General features: G+C 40.7%; 1 protein-coding gene across 1 annotated transcript; it reads right to left on the reverse strand.

The window, feature by feature from the left end:
- Positions 1-4,038: 4,038 nt before the first annotated feature.
- Positions 4,039-6,681, reverse strand: LOC306874868 (beta-1,3-galactosyltransferase 2-like). Its single transcript, XM_079425159.1, has 2 exons — positions 6,605-6,681; positions 4,039-5,981 (listed from the first exon to the last, which is right to left on the reverse strand). Exons 1-2 carry the CDS (start codon positions 6,628-6,630, stop codon positions 4,877-4,879), a joined length of 1,131 nt encoding a protein of 376 aa, XP_079281285.1. The 5' UTR covers positions 6,631-6,681; the 3' UTR covers positions 4,039-4,876.
- Between the last annotated feature and the right edge of the window lie 10,645 nt (positions 6,682-17,326).

Below are 17,326 nucleotides of genomic sequence, written 5' to 3' on the forward strand. Positions count from 1 at the left end.
TATTTCCTTTAATTTTGATGATTATAACTGACAACTAATGAAAGTCCCAAATTCAGTATCTCAGAAAATTTGAATATCAATTAAGACCAATGCAAAAAAAATTATTTTTATAAATGTTGGCCAACTGAAAAGTATGAACATGAAAAGTATGAGCATGTTCAGCACTCAATATTTAGTTGGGGTTCCTTTGGCCTGGATTACTGCAGCAATGCGGCGTGGCATGGAGTCGATCAGTCTGTGGCACTGCTCAGGTGTTATGAGAGCCCATGTTGCTCTGATAGTGGCCTTCAGCTCTTCTGAATTGTTGGGTCTGGCGTATTGCATCTTCCTCTTCACAATACCCCATAGGTTTTCTATGGGGTTAAGGTCAGGCGAGTTTGCTGGCCAATCAAGAACAGGGATGCCATGGTCCTTAAACCAGGTACTGGTAGCTTTGGCAGTGTGTGCAGGTGCCAAGTCCTGTTGGAAAATTAAATCTGCATCTCCATAAAGTTGGTCAGCAGCAGGAAGCATGAAGTGCTCTAAAACTTCCTGGTAGACGGCTGCGTTGACCTTGGACCTCAGAAAACACAATGGACCAACACCAGCAGATGACATGGCACCCCAAACCATCAATGACTGTGGAAACTTTACACTGGACCTCAAGCAACGTGGATTATGTGCCTCTCCTCTCTTCCTCCAGACTCTGGGACCTTGATTTCCAAAGGAAATGCAAAATTTACTTTCATCAAAGAACATAACTTTGGACCACTCAGCAGCAGTCCAGTCCTTTTTGTCTTTAGCCCAGGCAAGACGCTTCTGGCGCTGTCTCTTGTTCAAGAGTGGCTTGACACAAGGAATGCGACAGCTGAAACCCATGTCTTGCATACATCTGTGCGTGGTGGTTCTTGAAGCACTGACTCCAGCTGCAGTCCACTCTTTGTGAATCTCCCCCACATTTTTGAATGGGTTTTGTTTCACAATCCTCTCCAGGGTGGGGTTATCCCTATTGCTTGTACACTTTTTTCTACCACATCTTGTCCTTCCCTTCACCTCTCTATTAATGTGCTTGGACACAGAGCTCTGTGAACAGCCAGCCTCTTTAGCAATGACCTTTTGTGTCTTGCCCTCCTTGTGCAAGGTGTCAATGGTCGTCTTTTGGACAACTGTCAAGTCAGCAGTCTTCCCCATGATTGTGTAGCCTACAGAACTAGACTGAGAGACCATTTAAAGGCTTTTGCAGGTGTTTTGAGTTAATTAGCTGATTAGAGTGTGGCACCAGGGGTCTTCAATATTGAACATTTTCACAATATTCTAATTTTCTGAGATACTGAATTTGGGACTTTCATTAGTTGTCAGTTATAATCATCAAAATTAAAGGAATTAAACATTTGAAATATATCAGTTTGTGTGTAATGAATGAATCTAATAAACAAGTTTCACTTTTTGAATGGCATTACTGAAATAAATCAACTTTTTCATGATATTCTAATTTTATGACCAGCACCTGTAGTAAGGATTTGCCATCTCCTCGTTAGACGCGCCTTTAGAGAGAAGTGCATCTTTACGGATAACGATTGTATTAAATAGTTTTTGTTTTCGTTTTTATTTATTTCGTTAAGTAGTATTTTATCAATATTTATCATGTATGTGAAGCATGTAGTCGCTGACTTTAGGTTCATTTTTGTAAAGCGCTCCAGTTCAAGATAAAAGCACGACGTTGTTGATATTGTGAGTGCACACAAATAAAAGTAGACCCTTTACAGTTACGAATGATGTATTACTCTTACCTTTATGAGCAAAAGTTACGGTGTAAGTTGTTTCCATTGAAAAAAAATGCAATTGATTGCGCTGGCGCCTCCATGTCCTGAGCTTTAGCTTCCACTCTCCGCACAAACTACTGGATGCAGCACACATTTATCTAGGTTTAACGTTTAAACATTGTTATATGCTTGAACTGTTTTAGTATATCTATAGATTTTATTTTAGGCAAGTCATGATGATTTGAGAAGGCTAAATTGATCAAACATAAGCTATGATCAGCCTGCCGGTGTGCCGCTGGCCGCTTGGTCGTTACTTTAAGAAAAAACTTATTTCATGAACAAAAAATGCTCCAAACGTTTTTTTCTAAATTAACTTAATAAAAAGCCGGAACGAAATATAAACACTTTGCCATTAGGGCAGGGCTCTATTACATTTTGTCATTTTAGAATTTTAAGTTCTACTTCTGTAGATATTTTGGTGAAAGTAACTCAAAAGTTATACAGGAGTCATGTAACGCATTACAATTCTAAGACAGTAATATTGTAAGGTAAGGAATTACTTTTAAATAACAGTAACAAGTAATCTGTAATGTATTACAGTTTGGAAGTAACTTGCACAACACTGGACATATACTCCTGAGACCCAGCTATGGAGTTGTTGCCTCTGTAGTGGACATTATATTTTACTGAATTTCTCTGAGACCTCACATGTCACAGTTTTAAGTCTGGATGTCCTGTACAGAGCACATTCAGGGCTTTATAGAGATACTAAAAGATTGGAAGTTTCATCATGGCCACACCCAAAAAAATAAGTATTTTAGTATCTTTTGGTATATATTTTTTTCATGTCATTACATTGTTTAGATCATAAGAGAAAAATGGAAAAATAACATTTTTGAAAAATTATATTTTATTCTATGACACTAGGACTCAAAAAGGCAAAAACAATGGGATTTTTTTTTTTTAAATCACCGATCAATTTTAGGTTTTTTTTTTATACTAAACTTTATTTAAGGATGATTCTTAACTATGTTATAAAATATATAACAAAATGATTTGCTATACCATTTTGTTTTATGCAATATGTGTGTAAACCAACCAGCAGCCATAACATACCTAAAACATACCTAACCAGCATATGTTGTTTTTTTTTTTTTCAACAGGGAGTACATACAAATACACAGAATGTACTCTTAGATCTGGCACACAAATCCTAAAAAGCTAAAATCACAACTCAGCAGGCTAAACACGCATGATTTATATGAAACCGGTTTTAGATGTTTTAGCACTTGAACTTTAGCGTGCATTTCACACCTTCTTTGAAGTCTGTGTGTTGACATACTGGTTTAATTAAAGAAATTAACGAAGACCTTTGGGTTATTTTTTTTTAAGCTTAAACTTTTGAAGGCTTGGGTGTGACTCAAAAACAACGCGTGTTTCTGGCTCAGCGCCAGCCAGCGAACTCAGATTTGAATTTTAACAGCTGATGATATGATGCGCTGAACCATTTAACCACGCTGGTGTGATTGTATTAAAAATAGAAAATATCATTTGGCTATGTTTTGCCTTTTGGAAGCTGCATTCAAAATCCACTTGGCTCAAAAATCTGAAGGGGCACGTGCCCCCTTACTTTGAATGGGCATGCCGCCTCTGTTTATACAGTAAAACTGACATCTGAAAGATGTCTGTCAGATGTTTGTAGACAGCAGATGCTTTCCAGATCAAGTGATCTTTAACAGACATCTTACAGGCGTGTGTGCTATCTGGGTTCAGCGTAATCAGTAATCAGAGCTCTGTTGTGGCTCATTAATTTAATTTATCATGTAAACGGCTCGTCTTGATCCACTGACTGAACAGTAATTCACAACAGTCACCAGCAGGGTGCAACATTTAAACATAAATGTCTAAAGACATTGCTTTTCCTGACAGAACGAAAGAGTACAACTCTAACCATCCGAGGTCGTTTCCTTGTAGAATATCAAAATTTTTTCACACATTTCATGGGTATGCAAGACATATTACTATCCAAATCACTTAATTCATGCTGAAAACCATTATGCTGATGAATCATAAAAGAGGCCCATTGGATGTTGTTACTGTGTGACCACTTGACGGAGCTATATCTTCAGAAAAGGTTCATTACTGGGAAAGCCTGCAGTCTAGTCTTCAGGTGCTGCAGGAATGCAAATAAGGTGGCTAGTGATTAGCCTATATTTTAGGCTTCAAAATTCATAAGGGTTGTGTTGATTTGTAAAGATTATATTGATAAAATGTCTAAGAATCATAAGCTTTTGTTGGTCACAGAGTTTATTTCCTGGAGAGATCCCAAAGCCAGTGAAGAAATACTTTAGCATTTTGTGGAGGGAACCAGGGAACAGGACGTTTTTCTGGCCAAAACTATTAGTTACTGATTAGATGAAACATCCCCTGTAATATTACTTAGAAATGTAGAACCACATGTTCATATTACAGCTGTGTACCTTGTAAAGGTAATCTAATTCTTGTAGCATAGTCAAAACTGGGTGTATCCGAATATGCATTATTTTGCAACCTTATTTCGCAGTAATGACTGCAAGATAGAAAACGTAGTTCACAAACAAAAATACATTTATACATTTAAATATTTTTTACAAATCTGCAGTTTCACTAAATGCTCTTTTTAGACTGGTGAGGCACATTTGAGTTAAAGTTCTCACTGAACATTGAGCATTGATCTAGGAAAACTTTCCTTTTTTCAGCAATACTAAAAGAGTAGCCTAAATCAAATATGAAATATTTAATAACCCACGGAACAATAAAAATGGAAAACATAAATGACCAACAGAAATGGTAAATTAATCAGTTTACAGTTTCAATTTACAAGGTAATTATGACATTTTTGTGTTCCACTGCGCTGCTTTTGTATTTCTATTTAAACAAACATTGCTAATTTATTTGACAATTACGCCTCATGCATGAATGCTGTTTTTAAAACCCCATTGTGAAACTTGAATGTCTCATTCTTCCATAAGAGTGCATTTTGTGTGAGTGGATCCTCAAACGATCCCCTGTCATAGTCCCAGTATCAACTTTCAGACATTAAAAAATTTCATTTATTATTTTTTTTTTTTTTGTTTGTTTGTGCTCAAGTACTTTTATGTGGGCCTCTTCACGTCCTTCCAAATGTCTATTAGCTGCTGTGGGGATCCCAGGATGGTTGTAATAACTCTGAGAAAATCTTCTCGATTATATTGTCCCAGATAGGCTCTAAACTGTGAAGAGTCTGGGGGAGCTGATGGTGCAACACCCAATTGTTTCAGACAAGCGCCTACATATGCGTCTTCTATGTTAAAGGCTTTTACATTCTTGGAAGCCTCAACTATTTTTTCTGACAGGTCATTGGAGAAAACATATCCCATTCCAAGCAGGTACGTGGGGTATTTTGGTTCAGGGTACAATTCCTCTGCCACGTACCATTTAGAGTTTTTGTCTCTGATGACAGACCGGTCCCACATCAAATATCCTGTGATGTAGTTCTGTCTGGGTGTGTTGGGTGACAATAAGAGGCTCATCAGGTTCTCCAGGTTTATGTACATGTCAGAATCAACCTTCATAGCAAAAGCAGCTTGAGGGCAACGAGTGGCTAACCAGTCCATGATCACCATCGTCTTTATGGTCAGATTGAAGTAGGAGTCCACAAAGTTGCTCTGCAGTAAATCTCTGTGTTGTCGACTCTCTTCCTCCAGCTGCTGTTGAGCTCCAGCTCCTCCAGTCAAACCCACCAAGAACAGAGTCAGCACTGCTTTTCCCTGCACTGAGCTCTCATTCCCCCATGTGCTCCGGATGGCGTTACGAGCCTCCAGCTGATGGGGGGCCACAGGGACCATCAAGACCAGGAATGGATCCTGCTTACATTTATCAGGTTCATCCAGAGTGAAATGATAGTTGCTTGGATGAGCCACATGATGATAGATAGGAATATCTGTGGTTTGTGCAACAGTTGTACCTCTTGGTTGGATTTGTTTTTTGGGCAAATGTGCTAATAAATCCTTTTGAGTATGATCAGCAGAAGTGCTTATAATGATTCCCTTATAATGAGTCCGATTCATAATTTTAGTCAACCAGGTTTGAGAAAATGCAACCATCTCAAAAGAGAAATCAGAGACATAAGCAACAGCAGAGAATAAAAATGCTATTGTGAGCAGCAGAATAAATGTATTTTTAATGTGATGCATAAATGGACCACAATTCTGAGCCAAACTGCAAAGAAAAAAGAGAAACAGATCAAAAATGAATTTCCCAGTGAAGCCACAGTTGAAATGTGCTATTTAAAAAGGCTTGTAATTTATTACCAACTCAAACCTTTAACCCCAATCTTTTTATGTTTTGTGAACTTTCATCTGCTTAATTGTTTACATAGACATCAATTAAAGATGGTAGTAGCTCAGTTCAGTCGCACCCATTTTTACAGGAAGAAAAAGGTGAATATGGATCAAAATTACATTTATGAATTACATTGCATACATGAATTACAGTCAAGAAGCAAGTTCATCATCAAATGCAGTACATATTTTGACAGTAAGACATATTGAACACTGTAAGTGCTATTTTTATGTACAGTATCTTCCTCTGTATCATCTTACATTTGTCTTTCTGTTTCCCTTTTCTAGCACAAATAGAAAGACAATGAACAAAACAAAGTGAAGTATATATATATATATATATATATATAGATATATATATATATACTAATGCTCTAATTTGATATCAGTCAGTTTAATTTCAAGGCACATCAAAAGTTTCTATAAGATTGTAATACGTTTTTGTATGTAAACACCACAATTAACACGAAGCAAAAAATAACAAGGGACAAAATTGCTTACCTTTGCCAAATGTTTTTAGTACCCATTCTGGGGAGTTCGGCTAAGATCTTACTGCTTCACCTGCTCAAATACCTGTCTCTCATACCTATACCAACTGGTTAAGGAGGGGTGGAGTTGGAAATGTTTTTGCACCTATATGGAAACATCCTCTCTAAAGTATTGTCCTCATTATGTGGGGTTTGTTTTATTGCTGTGAGTAACATAATAGCTATTCATTTTCCAGGAGCCCTTTTATTGTTAGAATGAATTTGATTCTTACAAGAAATGAGATTAAAAACTTAAACCTTGAAGGTCAATATACTGAATGGAATAATGTTTCCTTGCAAAATGTACTTAAACAATTATGTTCGCTCATCTTCAGGGAACCTGCCATATTTCTTTTTGGTTTGTTTACACTGATGTGTGGAGTTTTATTCATTACCAATTTTACTGAATACTTTAGCTTTTGTTCACGTAGGATTAGCACAGGTGGACATGCAAAAGCAGAAAAATAGTTGTGAAACCAGTTTTAGCTCTGTCTGAGCCAGTACCCCAAACAGTAGAGCAATTTAATGTATGTTCACAATACTTTTTATATTGTTGCTGTCGTAGCAGCGCATAATCCACACAGTTTCAGTTAATGTAACAAAATGATTCATGTAGTCCCAACCCAAACCACTCAATATTTTTTTACATATTACATAAGTGTACTGAAAGCAAGTTGTGACAATATGTTCAGCAACTGTGTTGCCAAAGCTAATTTTAATTGAGCTCATTGTTATTGAACACACTTTGTTTGGAATGTTTAAGATATTGCAGTTGACTGTGTGGGGGAAACCTAAACTGAACCATACTATTACCAGAGTGTCGCTGAAAATGAGTGCGAGTCTGTTTACAGAATGCTGTTGTCACTGCTGCAAACTCCCATATATACAAATAATTGCAATATCTTAAACCTATATCAGGCAAGAATGGGACCAAATTCCAACACCAAAGCTACAGAACTCATAACCTCGATGCCCAGACATCTTCAAACTGTTTTGAAAACAAGAGGACATGCTACACCATGGTAAACATGCTCCCGTCCCATCTATGTTTAGACCTGTAGCAGGCATCAAATTTGAAATGAGATCATTTTGTGGATAAAATTGCAAAAAATGTCATTTTAAACATTTGTTATATATGTTCTATTGTGAATAAACTATTGTTTTCGTGTGATTTTGAAATTCTCTTAGTTTTCATTTTATTCAAAATGAAAAATCGACCAGAAGTCTCTCTTTTTATATAGGCTTACTTCTGAGTTGAAGAAAAAGGTTCATAGCCAGACGCTTTCTCCCATTATTTACGAATATGTTGACTAGCCTAACCTGTTTATCAGAATGGTGGCAAAACAGAAGGCCGTATAGGAATCAGTAGAATGTACAAGTAAATGACTCTTATCATCCAGTTTCTTTCATGAAACTTTTAAAAAGACTCACGTGAGACTTTTTTCATTTTCCCACCCCTCTGTCCTCCAGCCTGTGATTTAGAAATCCATACTGATTTGAATCACACTGACGAATACTTCAATGATTCAACTCACTGAATCAAAGCGCATACATCTGACTGACTGAACTGAGCTACTACCATCTTTAATTGATGTCTATGTAAAAAATTAAGCAGATGAAAGTTCACGAAACCTAAAAAGATTGGGGTTAAAGGTTTGAGTTGGTAATAAATTACAGGCCTTTTTAAATAACACATTTCAACTGTGGCTTCACTGGGAAATTCATTTTTGATCTGTTTCTTTTTTCTTTGCAGTTTGGCTCAGAATTGTAACTGGGAAACATTTGTGGCATCATGTGCGGGCCACTTTAGGCTCTCAGCCACATTAGCCAGTGCTCCCTGTGCCATATTTTTGTCAAAACTGGCCCAGATATGTTTTAATATACCTGGACCACATTTGGTTTACACCCTGATTAGCCTTTGTCGATAGTGCCACATTTTTGCCAAAGGTGGACCACATTTGGTTGGCACTATTTGGGCCGTATTTACTATTTACCACATGGGCCACTTTAGGGTAAAATTCAGATTACACATTGCCGTGAATACCACATCTTTGCCTACAGAGGAACACATGTGATTTGATACATTTGGGCCATTTTTGCTATTTTACATGTGGGCCACATCGGGCTTACATCCATTTTGTACAGGCCATAAGAAAGCCAGCAGTGCCATATCATTGCTAAATTCATTAGCTAAAAGTGCGACTGCGACGTCAACATCAGCACTAGTCGTCTTTTCAGTGTGTGTTTAGTAACGTTGTGATGACTGACTTGATGCATGCAGTAGGCTATATATGAAGAGTTCAGATGCAAAAGCCTCCAAGTGCCATCTGCATTTTTATCAGGCTCCATATGTCTATGTTTAGTTATTTCACTTTAATTGCATAGAAAAGGACCTATACATTGCTATTAGAGTAATATTACTGAACCTAAACATATGAGCCTGATAAAAATTTTCATTTAAGTTGAAAATTTCAGACGGCACTTAGAGGGTTTTGCATCTGAACTCTTCATATGCACACTTGGGCTTGCTTGTTAACCAATTAGCCTATACAATTTATATGTTTTGAAAACCGCCAAACTGACCAAAAACCAGCCCAAATTTCGTCCACCCGCCCAAGCCAATATTTACCCGCACAATCAAATTCAAAACCGCGCAATTGGGCGGAAAACCACCCTGTCTGGCAACACTGGACCCTGTTTGTTATAGAGAATGAGAATGTGACGTAACGTCGCGTTGAGTTCTGGGAAACTGTTGGGAAATAATTGTTTATCCGCCATACTTGCAGGATAGCGCTGCCTTTCCGCTATTGAGTATAGGGCAGTATTTGATTTTTTGTCGTGATTGTGAAAAATTTCACCATTGTATGTCATTCATGCTCCATCGAGAATTGCAATAGTAACTCATATCATCGTTCGGAGAGAAACCTGGATAAAACAGCATGTTTTTTCACCCTTAATTCTGTGTAAAAACACCAAAGGAAGCAGATCGCGAAGAAAACGCCGAATAGTAAATCTGTTAATGTCACTGATTAAACCCACAGCCTCTCACTCAATAAAAGAATCACATTTCTGTGTGTTTTTTGAAAGATTTGATTTTGTTGGTTTAATAATCAACGTTACCTTCTTTGCTAGTCTGACTTGTGAATTAGCCGAACTTGAATAGGGGACTTTCTGAAATGCTTAAAGTGGCTTAATGTACATTACGTTTCTTTAAAGGGAGGAAAACGCTTTGTTTAAACATGTCACGTTAATATTCTGGCTCACCTGCATGTCTTTTAGCATCACTTATAGCATCGTCTTAGTACATTAAACTAGCATTTTAAAATGCCATAAAACTGTTCACAATTTGTGAGTTTGTGTTCTCGTTGAATGTGACCCACAATCTTTGATTCTTCTCCATGGCCATGGAAAAATTATTATAATGACAACAATTATACTTTGTCATTTAAAAGTTTCCAACAAAGAAATAGATTGACTTCTGTCAGCTTGTTGAAAACACTTTTATTTGGATAATACCATATGACGACTGAAGCAGCAGCGAGCAGCGGGCGACAATGTTTTCACGGTAATCAGATCAACACAGTAAATGAAATTTTACAAAACCTAAAAATACAAAAAAAATCGAATCATGCACTGTGATAAATTAGCTTCTCTTCCCTGCAAACGATACAGTGAAGAATGGATAATTCTTTAACTTAAAGGCAAAAACAAAACAAAAGACAAGCAGTTATCCCATAGTCTCTATAGTCTTTGGTTATCCTTATAAAGAATGAGAAGTAACCATGGAAACGGACAGCGTATCCTGCTAATATGGCGGCGTCTTCCCGAAATGCAACGCAGAGTGAAAAGAATGTGACGTAACTCCTCATTCTCTATTTTATTAAAATACTTTTAATCGTTTAAGCACCACAGCGCCTTTGTCTCCATTGGCCACGCAAGTGACGTCACAGATATCAGCGATTGCAAATGACATTGTAATTTAGTTTATTTTTTCTTGTCTTCACCACCTGGCTACTGTTGTAAAATGATGAGAGATTCAAACTAAAAATAATCAATAAATAGAACAAAATAAAAAAGACTGCAAGTGACGTCACCCGCGGAAGTGCAAGTGTCTGAGAGTGCAAGTCTGAGCGTGCAAGTGCAAGTCGGACGGCTTGGGCGGGATATCCTTAACCACTCCCTTTTAACCGGTAAGTTTGCTGTGAGCGAGAGATGGACAGGAGTGGCAATAAAATAAAACCCTCTGCCCTCTAGTCAGTATTTTGTTTTATTTGGAACTACATCACAATACTGAAGTATATGGCAAGCCGTTTTGACTTTTATTCATTCATTCTTGATATCAACAATTACATTTTTACTAGTTAAAATGCTAATTCTTGATATCAGAAATTAACATTGTCACTAGTGACAATTACAGTTGGGCAAAAAAGTATTTAGTCAGCCACCAATTGTGCAAGTTCTCCCACTTAAAAAGATGAGCGAGGCCTGTAATTTTCATCATAGGTACACTTCAACTATGAGAGACGGAATGGGGGGGAAAGAATCCAGGAAATCACATTGTAGGATTTTTAATTAATTAATTGGTAAATTCCTCTGTAAAATAAGTATTTGGTCACCTACAAACAAGCAAGATTTCTGGCTCTCACAGACCTGTAACTTCTTCTTTAAGGGGCTCCTCTGTCCTCCACTCGTTACCTGTATTAATGGCACCTGTTTGAACTCGTTATCAGTATAAAAGACACCTGTCCACAAGCTCAAACAGTCACACTCCAAACTCCACTATGACTAAGACCAAAGAGCTGTCGAAGGACACCACAAACAAAATTGTAGACCTGCACCAGGCTGGGAAGACTGAATCTGCAATAGGCAAGCAGCTTGGTGTGAAGAAATCAACTGTGGGAGCAATTATTAAAAAATGGAAGACATACAAGACCACTGACATTCTCCCTCGATCTGGGGCTCCACGCAAGATCTCACCCCGTGGGGTCAAAATGATCACAAGAACGGTGAGCAAAAATCCCAGAACCACACGGGGGGACCTAGTGAATGACCTGCAGAGAGCTGGGACCAAAGTAACAAAGGCTACCATCAGTAACACACTACGCCGCCAGGGACTCAAATCCTGCAGTGCCAGACGTGTCCCCCTGCTTAAGCCAGTACATGTCCGGGCCCGTCTGAAGTTTGCTAGTGAGCATTTGGATGATACAGAAGAGGATTGGGAGAATGTCATATGGTCAGATGAAACCAAAAAGAATGCTGAGTTGCATCCAAAGAACACCATACCTACTGTGAAGCATGGGGGTGGAAACATCATGCTTTGGGGCTGTTTTTCTGCAAAGGGACCAGGACGACTGATCCGTGTAAAGGAAAGAATGAATGGGGCCATGTATCGTGAGATTTTGAGTGAAAACCTCCTTCCATCAGCAAGGGCATTGAAGATGAAACGTGGCTGGGTCTTTCAGCATGACAATGATCCCAAACACTCCGCCCGCACAACGAAGGAGTGGCTTCGTAAGAAGCCTTTCAAGGTCCTGGAGTGGCCTATAGCCAGTCTCCAGATCTCAACCCCATACAAAATCTTTGGAGGGAGTTAAAAGTCCGTATTGCCCCGCGACAGCCCCAAAACATCACTGCTCTAGAGGAGATCTACATGGAGGAATAGACCAAAAAAAAGGTCGGTGCTTCCTCAGGGCCAATGACCAGGGTTTTTTGGGCCGACGAAAACCTTGGGCCAAAGAGGGGCAGCTGGGGCTAGAGGAGTGGTTATGAACAAAGGCGGAATTCTCCGCGTCTGGAGAGCGTCACGCCACGGATAATTTCAAAACCGCTACAACAGCATTAAAGACTTTTAAAATAATTTTAGTTCAAAACTCACTTTCAAGCAGCAGCGAGTGTTTGAAATAACTGTTTGAGATCCGATGTGGATTATGATCACATTATATAAGGCAGAAATAAGTGATCCAAAAGACTATGCACGCTAGCCATTACCATAATAAACATGGGAAAAACGACCACTTGAAGAAATAAGAGCTTCTCAGCCAGCTTCTTAATCAGGCTATCACAATCATATATTTATTAACATATTTTATCTGTCATAAGTGTCGTCTCGAATCTTTAGCTCCGCATATGTCATTAAAAAAAATATAATAATGGTTTTAGTTCGGGAGCGCCCTCTTCTACTCATCGTATTTTTGATAAAAAATATATATATAGAAATGATTCTAAATGTGATGTATTCTGTGACTACAAATAAACAGAAACCGACTCGACTGAAAGTAGGGTATGTGTCCTCTTTCTTTTGTGAAATAACGGTTCACACTGCCAGAAAGATTGCACAACAGGGATATGGTCCTCACTGCACAACACAAGATCCAGGGAGTGTGGTTGGATCTAGATACAACTCCTCCCACCTTACATATACCTAAACCTACGCGTCTCCACCCCCTGATCCGCAGGCACGCCAGCACAGCAGTGTAGCATACATTGATCGGCACATGCACATCACAAGACAGGCAGTGAACCGCAGAAGTGAAGCCCTCCCTCCCTCTCCAGTTGTGTTTATCTTGGTGTGGAGGTGAGTGGTGATACACAAAAAACTAGCTATACCTGTGCCTCGAATTTACAGCTGATTATCCAAAAAGCAAATATAGTTAATTGGTCTTGCTAACATCAGCTACCATAGACCAGTGCACGTTCTTTCACTGCATGATTCAGTTTATTAAAATGCATTTAGATTAAGAATGATCACAAAATTCAAGATATGGGGGTAGAAATGTATATATTTATTTCATTTCATATAGTTAATCAGTATTACGCGAAGACTGACGTGACTAAACTAATCATAGGCAATTTAGTGGACATTACACAAATTAAAATGATACCTAAATAATCATTAAAAACATTTTTCATACAATTTTATTTTTTATAGGGCCAGCAGAGAAGGCCCTGCTTCCCCTGACGGCCCACCACTGCGCTAGTAGTACAGACGAAACCAAAATTTTATTTTAGCCAAACCCATTTCAAACAAGATTATCTTATTATATTATTGTTACCTTATAGATTTAAGAATACATCCATGCCAGACAAGGAAGAGGCTCTGATTTGAATTTACAACATTTATTTTACCAACCAAACATGTTAACATATTTGTTGTCGTCTTCTAAATAATGCCGCGAGAGGGCCTTGAGGAAGTGATGTCGAGTGCAACCTGATGCAGCCCCAGAAGTGACAAAGGAAACAGAAATACTGCAAAATAATAATAATAATAATAATAACGCGACTAAACGAGACGAAATAACGTTATAACATTTTGTTTCGTCTCGTTTTGGTCAACGAGAATGAAGATACATTTTTTTTATTTTGTAAACCACATTTAGTCTCATTTTTATTCGTCAACAATATTGCATTATATATTTAATTATAGTCATCGTTACATGACCAGCATTTACGTTGCGTCTCGTCTCGTTTTCGTCACGTGATAAAGGTTCGTTGACGACGATATTTAGTCATAATTTTCGTTGGCGAAAGCAACACTAACTGCACGTTAAATGCATTCATGTCCTGCGTTAAACAGTGTTCTGTTTAATCTAAACGCTGCTTCTAATGCAGCTTCTGTGTTTTCTCTGCATTGGAAAGATTCATTTTGTCAATACTGATTTAATTTGCTTGGTAACGGCTTAAATGACTTATTCTAATTAACTGATTCAATTTAAGAATTTGACTGAAAATATGATGCACACTCATGCAGGGCTTTATTGTCCATAAAAGGTAAAAAATCAATTTAAACTTATTGTAAAATATGAATTTCTACCACTGCTGTAAACTGATCACCACAGAATATGAAGAATATCAAAAACTTTAGGAGTCAGCTGTCCATGGTATAGATATCAGCATAATAACACACTCAGCAAAATATTGTCTAATTATCGTTATCGATAAAATCGTCTCGGTTACGTATGTAACCCCGGTTCCCTGAAGGGAACGAGACGCTGCGTCGAAGCGCAAGGGGAACATCCTCAGCGTGACCGCGCTCTGAACCAGAGTGTAACCTGTCCAATGGAAGGGTGAGACGTCATAGGCGGGTGATGTCACTGACCGGAAAGCATAAAAGCACGTGCGGTTGAGCCGGCGTTTGCTTCCAGGAATGAAGCAACCGCCCGCAGGGATACAGGAAGTATGGCCTCTAGACGCAGCGTCTCGTTCCCTTCAGGGAACCGGGGTTACATACGTAACCGAGACGTTCCCTTCCAGGAACTCGAGCTGCATCGAAGCGCTAGGGGAGCGATGCCCACGCCACCAAACCTCCAAAATACCTGTCCTGTGTGTATCACTGGGAGCACCGAAGAAACCGAAGAGCCGGGAGTGGCCGTAAGATCAAGGTGATAGAACCGAACAAAGGTGAGGGGCGTGGACCAACCCGCAGCATTGCAGATATCCTGCATCGAAACCCCTGCCAGAAAGGCCTTGGAGGCCGCCATACTCCTGAGGATTCATAAGAGAAATAGTATCCACAATCCACCGACTAAGGGTCTGCTTAGAAGCAGGCAGACCCCGCTTGGCACATACAATTAAGCTTCTGGTCAGGCTTCCCAAGGGGAGGAGGACTGAGGGCCTGCAGCACGACAGGCCGTGGTATAGAAGAGGGGATCTAGGAAATAAACCGCTCGAGGGTAGAAAAACGCTTTGGCCAGACCAGGGGCAAAGACGAGATAAGAAGGGGCCATGAAGGGCCTACAAATCCCCACTCTCTTAAGAGAAGATATCGCCAAAAGGAAGGAAGTCTCAAAGTGAGAATGCGATCAAAAATCTCTTCAAAGGCTCGAATGGAGGTTACAGAGAGCTTCTAAAACCACAGCCAGGACCCACTGTAAGGCCACCGAGAAGGGCGTGGTAGGCCGATAAAGCCGCCACGTAAACCTTCAGGGTGGAGTGAGTTACCCCTGCGGAGAAATGAGCCTGCAGGAACTCCAGCACTGTACCAATCGGGCAGTTAACTGGGTCAAGGTGGCGGTCTCCGCACCAAGAAGTGAAATATTTTCACTCCAGGGCATACAGTTTCCTCGCAGAGGGAGCTCTGGATTGGAAGATGGTCTCAGCAACCTCGGTTGAGAGACCGGAAGCTATGAGCTGCGCCCCCTCAGAGGCCAGAACTTCCACACGTAATGCGCGTGTCGCCTCGGCAACGTGCGCTGCAACAGCGAGCACTCACTCAGAGGGGGAAGAACCGCACACGCGGGCTTCCATGAGCGAGAGCGCTAGATCTGGGGAATGCAGGAGGAGATAGGGCGAACCTGTCTCAACCTGTTCGCCAGATCCATGTTGCCATCCAGAACTCCCGGGAGCAGAGCGATCGGGGAAAACCGTACAGACGAAGCCTCGGCCAAGCCTGTACCATAGCGTCCAGTCCCAGAGGAGCTGGAGGAACTAGAAAGAACCAGAGGGGACATTGTGCTGACTCTCGAGTCGCAAAGAGGTCCACCTGAGCCTGGCCAAAAATTCTCCATATCTGCCTCACCACCTCGGGGTGAAGCATCCATTCCCCGGGCCTCGGCCCCTGCCCCGTTTCCCCTGGGACCACACAAGGATCTGGTGCGCTAGCTTGTACAAGGGGCGCGAACGCAGACCTCCCTGGTGGTTAATGTAAAAGACCACCGCTGTGCTGTCGGTGCGCACCAACACATGGTGATCTCTTAGGCCTGGGAGAAAGTGCTTGAGTGCACGAAATACGGCCAACATTTCCAAACAATCGATATGCCACGTTAGATGGCGACCGCTCCACAGACCGCGGGCAGGGTGGCCACTCATGACCGCTCCCCAACCGGTGAGGGATGCGTCCATCGCTAGCATATGCTGCGACAAGAGGCTCCCAGCACCGGGCCCTGAGACAAGAACCAAGCTTGGCTCCACATGTCTAAGGCACGTAGGCATCGCCGCGTGACCTTGATCATGCGAAGTGGATTTCCCCTCGGGGAGAACCCCTTGGTCTTGAGCCACCACTGTAGGGGTCTCATGTACAGGAGGCCAAAAGTAATCACATTGGACGCAGCTGCCATGAGCCCCAGCTTATATTTCAATCAAATTGCACCCCAATCCCTCATCCAGCTCTCTAAGCAGGTATGTCAAGCTTGGTGCGCCTGCAACACTCTTTCTTTTTTTTTTTTTTTTTTTCGGTGTGCAGACACGCACCAGCCTGACCTGCAGCCGCGAGCCTTCAGAGACAACGCCACGCAAGGGGACAGATAGCTCGCGAGCGTCTGTTCCACCCGGGGCATCGCTCTGATATGAATGAGAATACATAAGGCACGCGTCGCCTCGGCAACGCGCGCTGCGATCCCCGCAATCTCACTCGCCGCCGTGCCTCAGCAGCGGCGGGAATGCGAGATGTACAGCGGAGAGAAACACAATCAGCCCCCTTTCTCCTTTTTTTTTTTAGAGCTGACTGTGCCCCGTTCTCATTCATAATATGCTTGTGCAAACACTGTTTAATTGACGCGTCCACCTCCTCGGAGGAAGACAGGTCTAGGGAAGGGAAGAGGATAGGGGCTCGCCCGTCTTCCTTCAACGCTAGTAAAAACTCACTCCTCTCTTTTTCTTTTTCAAAGAGAGCCTTCAGAGAGCAGACGTAAGCAAAGAAAAAAGCTCACAAAACGGGCAGTCAGCTCCCTCGATAGCTGAATCTGCGTGCACTGCTCTCAAG

This window comes from Barbus barbus (genome assembly GCF_936440315.1).
Source record: "Barbus barbus genome assembly, chromosome: 9".
Taxonomy (NCBI): domain Eukaryota; kingdom Metazoa; phylum Chordata; class Actinopteri; order Cypriniformes; family Cyprinidae; genus Barbus; species Barbus barbus.